This window comes from Gouania willdenowi, chromosome 21, assembly GCF_900634775.1.
Source record: "Gouania willdenowi chromosome 21, fGouWil2.1, whole genome shotgun sequence".
NCBI lineage: Eukaryota > Metazoa > Chordata > Actinopteri > Blenniiformes > Gobiesocidae > Gouania > Gouania willdenowi.
This window is the reverse complement of record NC_041064.1, coordinates 9154080-9160749: the sequence shown is the minus strand read 5'-3', so window position 1 is coordinate 9160749 and position 6670 is coordinate 9154080. Positions and strand designations below refer to the sequence as shown.

At 33.4% G+C, this 6670-nt stretch overlaps 1 protein-coding gene across 1 annotated transcript; it reads right to left on the bottom strand.

The window, feature by feature from the left end:
* Positions 1–1002: 1002 nt before the first annotated feature.
* Positions 1003–6153, bottom strand: c21h3orf38 (chromosome 21 C3orf38 homolog). Its single transcript, XM_028435752.1, has 4 exons — positions 5864–6153; positions 4469–4644; positions 2853–3067; positions 1003–1512 (listed from the first exon to the last, which is right to left on the bottom strand). The coding sequence occupies exons 1-4, from the start codon at positions 5988–5990 to the stop codon at positions 1149–1151; spliced, it is 882 nt and encodes a 293-aa protein (XP_028291553.1). The 5' UTR covers positions 5991–6153; the 3' UTR covers positions 1003–1148.
* Positions 6154–6670: the final 517 nt, after the last annotated feature.

The window sequence follows — 6670 nt, the reverse complement described above, 5'->3', positions numbered from 1 at the left end:
TCATTCTGTCCAAGTTTGCTTTTGATTTGTTTATTTTTCTGTTTTTTGGTGTCATATTGTGTGTTTATTGAGAAATATTGTGATTTTGTGTATTGCTGTTGTCAGTTTGTATGTTTTTGTTGTCATTTTGACATATTTGGTTTTTTTTCACGTGTCATATAGATAATCTCTACATTTTCCATTACAATAATATAAATATGAACTGAAATAAAATGAATACATGTGCATTTTTAATTGGCAAACTTATTAAAAATGTAAAATATAGAAACAAGTAATGAAATCTGACACCAAATTTTTTTTCATATTTCATAAAATAAATATTTATACTGTATAAACTAAAACAGTCTATGAATGTAAAAAAACAGCCGCAAAAGAACCAATAAAAGGTTTTCATGTAGTGGTATTTGTTGTGCAGTATTTTAAGCTTCGGGGTTGATTTGCACATCTTTGCGTTGCTTCTATTTAATATTTTGTATTGAAAACTGTGTTTATTGGATCTTTTAGGCACTCTCACAAACTGGTACAGTATTTAAATACTGGAATCAACAACAAACCACAGGTTTCTGATCCCTGAACGCTCTGGAAGTCAATTGCAGGGAAGCATTAGAAATCCATCATCACTAAAAATAGTCTTTCAAACAATACTGTAAATGGTTATATGTTTAATTAGGGTTGTTGACCTTAAAGTTAATTACATTAGTATTGATTTGCTTGAATATAAAAGGCACCCTACAGAAACCTTTATATGGATGTAAATATATGAACTCAGACATCCTAAATCCATAATCCAATTTATTTTTATGATGGAAAAAAAAATATTTATTTTTTTATATAGTGCAAATTTACAAATATTTTTATGAAACATTTTTTTTTTCTTATTTACAATAACAGACATAAAACTATGGAAACATGACATTAAGGCACAAAGCTTTGCAATAAAGAATCTTCACCTTTTATATTTTCCTAACCAAAAACATGCATTAAAAACTCACTTTTGAGGCTGAAATTCTCATGTGTATGTTGTAAAGCTTTCCAGTAGCATTAACGTTATTAATTCCTGCCTGTGAAGTCTGATATTGATGAAAAAAATAAATAAAATGGGACACACCTTGGATGATAAAAGAGTGACTAAAGCGCGTGGATGGTCTCTAACTACAGAGGAGCTGCAGATCAGTGGAGTTGAAACTCAAAGCTGGCGCTGCCACCTCAGCCCCACTAACGCAGTCCTGCCCTCGGATTTTCAGGTGAATAAACTTAATCTTCCAGCTGTCGTTGTCTAGCGGCGAGCGAATGAGTCCGAAAACCTGTTCGAAGATGCCCAGACAGGTGGCGTCTCTGTGGATCGTCCCGGCAACAGCCACCAGCACCAACCCGTGAGGAGACACCAGCGCCTTCAGGCCCCGAGGCTCCAGGTTGGGACTGAATATGAGGCGCTCTGTACTTGGCAGCGCTAAAAGACGACAGCTGACCAGTTCGGAGCCCAGAAACTCTTCCATCCGTTCGCTGCCAGCTCTGAAAAAAAAACAAAATTAAAAAAACAGTTTATTTGTTTGTCTGTTAGCAGGATTGCATCCAAATTATTATTTAAAAAATTTGGACAAGATTTTGACCAAAGATAGACTTTACGCCATGGAAGACGCAATCTGGATCAATATACTGATTCTGGATCAGTTTGTTTGTTTTTCTAAATTGAAAAATCTCAATCTTTCATTATTGGCGACATTTCAAAAATTAATATCTGGGTTCATAATTGACCGATCTTTATGAAATTTGACTCAGATTTTTTTATTTTTTCATTATCCCACAAAGTTTCATCTGGATTTGATCCGGATTGCGCATTTTGTGATTTTTCGGAAAAACGGGGGTGCCCTTACATTTATACCTACTGTATCTTTATTAATGGGGACAGACATTTCTTAAGCTAATGCTAACGAGTTCATAAAAAAGTTTATATTAAAGAGTTAAAAGACTATTGAAGTTACTTTTCCTTTTCATGTGCCTTTTTTTTTTAGAAAATAATTTAAATATAAATGAGAAAATGAATGAATTGCATACAATAACACTAATAGAGTGACCCACATGCACAAATATATTCCATAAAATATCAACCAATTAACTCTTCATTCAGCAGCTATTGCAGCTTTTTTTATTATTGTATAAATCCTATTACTGAAGTACATTCTAGTGTTGATGTATTCAATTGAATTTGTATTTGTAAGGAACCTGTTTACACTGGTTTACACTACAAGTTGGGAATAGTTTTTTGATTTATTTATTGTTTTTATTCATCGTAATTTTTATCATTACTGTGAGAAATACCAGAAATTTGGGATACATTTTTAGTCTATATCGCCCATCCCTAGTCTGGGAACATTTCACCCATGACATGCCAAATTTAAAACAAATAATTGTACGATTTATTATCCGATTAGTCGATTAATCGTTTCAATAATTGATGACTAGTCGACTATTAAAACAGTCGTTAGTTGCAGCCCTATGCGTATCATCATGTTTCTTAATACATCAAAAACTAGATTAAACTAATTACCTGCATAATAAACACATTTTTTAAAAAATGCAGGAAATAAAGAAACATTGTTTGCATTCTGTGTCAAAAAGCTTTAAAAAAACAAAAAAGGATTATTATTATTTTTTTAAGTCAGCTATTGAAAGTTTGTTTATTGTTCTGTTCAACTTCACATGCCGACAAAAATCATTATTTTCACACTTTAGTTGCACGTCACATTTTGTTCCCGGTCACATATCACTCACATGCAGCCGAAACATTTCTGTGACATTTTTAGCGCCGCATATAAAAACTCAAACACAAAAATAACTGATGTTGCTCTCACCTGGCAAAGAGCTTTAATTTCACATCTGGCCAGAAGTGTTGTGGTCCCCAGGCTTGAGGCGGTTGATTCAGGGACGAGTTCTGACTGTTCAAGAGTTGAAAGAACCATCGACAAAAATGCTGACCGAGGACCAGAGGGTCGACGTCCACTGAGGGTTTCACATTGGTGGAGTCGGACATCTTCTGATCGGCTTCTTCCTGCTTGTGTTCATTAACCTTAAATAGGGATGAAAAGATTCATCGTGAGGCAGTTAAAAATCGATCAATACTGTGAAACTGAATCAGAATCTAAATGAATAGCCTTCTTCTTCATTTGTACTATTTATTTATTTCTGGATTGATTTTTATTTAAATTTCATTGTTTTGCATAGTTTATCAAGGGATTCTTTTGACAATGAAAGATAAAAGAAAACAGTACAGTATTTTAATTTTTGAAGAAAAAAATGAATATTTTTCAGTCATTATTTATCTACAGTCTCATTTTGTAAAATAAATGGTGAGAGAATTGTATCGTGAACCCAGTATCGGGAATCGAATCGTATCGGGAGTTGAGTGAATCGTTACATCCATAACCTTAAACGTTTTAAACAACACATTTGTGACTAAAGTGAAGTAAAGATGTTTTTCATGCATAACTGGTAACAAACACAGCATGTTTCAGACTGTTTTTCCTCATGAAAAGAAGTGAACTCCAAACTGTATGCTTACAGGCTTGTTAATACCAACTCATGAACAAACTATCAGTTGTGGCTAGGGATGTAACGATTAATCGTAAGGCAGTTAAAAATCGATTCATAGGTATCACGGTTCATATCGATACTCTGAAAACTGAATCGCAGTACTTTTTTTAAACAGCAGAGGGCGCTATATATATATTTATCCTTCTCTTGTCTAGAAGCGTAGGCGGTGGGCGGAATCTGCTACTACTTTCTTTCTGGCCGCCTTCTACTCCTAAACACGTTCATAAATGATTCCTTACCCCTTTAGCACCGAAATAATATCTGTAATATTACCTGAATATCTGTAGAAGTCATGTTTTTCTATTAGCTTTGTCTGCTAGCATAGCATCTCTTCTTCACTGCTAGAATAGCTGCATGCCAACCGACCACTGGGTTACCAGCGCCCTTGGCTGGTCCGAACAAATATCTGCTGTAAATATAGTACAATCACTGTATTTTTAAAGTCCAATTGTTAAGGCACAAAATACATTTTCAGTTGCACTTTTAAAAAGAAAAAGAACTATTATGCAGTTTTGCATTGTTTACTATAGAACCAGAATTTAAATTAACATGCTTCTTCTTTATTTGTATTATTCCTTTTTTTTTATTTTATTCAGGATTTATTTGTAGTTAAATTGCATTGTTTTGAATAGTTTATCAAGGGATTCTTTTGACAATAAAAAATAAAAGGAAAATAGTGCAGTATTTTCAGTCATCATTTGTCTACAGTCCCATTTTGTAAAATAAATCGTGAGAGAATTGTATCATGAACCCAGTATCGTGAATCTAATCGTATAGGAAGTTGAGTGAATCGTTACATCCCTAGTTGTGTCGATAACAAATAAATAACATAAGTGACGACCGATGCTTTCTTGTGACGTGGGAACATTTGTGTCACCTTTCCTGATGACCACAGCTCCAGTGTCCTCTTCACCAGCTGATGTTTCTCACTGTTCGGAGGCATGGTCACGCCCTCCATCGCCAGGTATTTGAATATCACATCTCGGTAAATCTTCCTTCTTTTCAGGAGCTCTTCTGCATTTTTTGTGAATGAGAGAATTGTATCGATGGCCTCTGCATCGCAAAAATAAACATAAAAACCATCATATAAAATATGAAGTATTTGAAAACAATAGTGCCATTGAGCATGATAGTTAAGATTAAACTGGTGAGTCAAAGCAAACTTAAAGGTTTCATAGAAACGGGAGGGGACAGACAAGTTACCATCAGTTTCTCGACTATTTATTAGAGCTGGGTGTTTTGCCTTAAAAAAAAAAAAATCTCCAATTTTTTTAAAGAAAAATTTGAGTTTCGATTGCGGTAACCCACAAGGACGGAATGCGAAAAAGTCCAAAAAAACTGTGGTGGGGAAAAAAAAAAAAAATAATATATATATATATCTTTTTTTGTTTTGTTTTTTTAACTCAAATTGGCTTAATAAAAATCGTTTTTATTTACAAATTCAATAAATCATTTTTTTTTTTTTTTTTTTTTTTTTTGCCCAGCCCTACTATTTAAATTGCTGACTTTCTCACTGAAAGTGTCCCGGTACAACTTATTCACGTCTGACAAGATACTGATATTGACAAATTGTATATTGGCCGATATTGATCCAATATTGGCTACAAGTACACTTACTTTTATTACATATTTTGTAATATGTGGAATGTTGGAAAAGGCTTAATCAAGTGATAAAACTCAAACAAAGAACAATTGACAAACTGACCATTTGTTATTAACCAATGGGTTACATACATTTTACATTAAACATGTTGGTCAACAATTGATATAAATAAATAATACATTTATAAATTATAATATCCCGAAAAATAACTTCAATAAATCCAATAAGAAAAAAAATGAACAGAAGAAGTTGGAGCAGAGTCAATATAATCCAATATTTCTTCTTCTTTTTTTTTTTTTTTTTTTGCTTGAAGTTGGCTGTCTAATACAAGACAAAATTGACGAATTAGTAAGTGTCAAATGTGAGGCATTATTAATATTCCATGGTTAAGTTTATTTACTGTGCAACACTGGTCAAAACTACAGTTCAGACTAATTTGTTTTTTTAGGTGAAAGCAGAGAAACTCAATTCATACTTCATAACCTAAAAGACTTTCTGTTATACAAAACAATTAGATTAAAATTTGAGGATGTCCATTCTTCTATCGAACCCATGATGTCCAACAGTACTGCAATCAAACCTTTGGGATTATTCAAACCGGATATCACCTGAAATAAATCGGAATACTGGGAAAGCAGTTTCGGTTTCTGATGCTAAACTAAGCCTCACCTGTAACATTTTCCACGGCGATCACCTTATTCGTAACTGTGTCACTGAGTGACAACAAGTCCGAGTGTGTCATTAAAGAGAAGATCCTTTTGAATCCACAACGTTCTTTTTCTGACAGACCAAACATCTTCTACACGCCACTGTTTATCTTCTTCTTCTTCTTCCTTATTTACAATTTCCAGCAGACTAAACGCATCTGAGGCGTATTTCTGCCCTCCATAGGTCGTGTGTGTCCCCACATGTAATCGATATCTGTCCTGTTTATCTTTTTCCGTGACGTACTTCAAATACGTCCGTGTAGGAACAAGCAGCAGCTGAACAAACAGTCCGGTACTAGGGTGCTGGTGCTACATTCACGTACGACTTGTTACTTGATACAACAATTCGACATGCAATTGTATCGTAGATTAACTTAAAATCAGGTTTTTACTTTATTTCAAATCAGTTTTATTTATTTTTTATTCAATGATGGTTAAAAAAAGAAACCACTGATTTGGCAAACATAACATTTTAAATCAACCAAAGAAGAGTTACTTTTATTCATTAATTTAGTGTGCTAAATTAGTACTATCAGATACTAATAATACATCTACTATATATTCTATTTAACATATCAAATTAATACATTGATTGGATTGCATTTAGTGTTTATAGCACTGTCGTACAATTGAATAACACAGATGTTTCATTGACTAGCAAAACATTTAGGTTTGTGTTTAATAAAACCATATCAAACCAATCAAATCACCATTATTCACAGAATGAACAAAGAGCTGTTTAATAGGCTCAATATCTCACTAATAATAA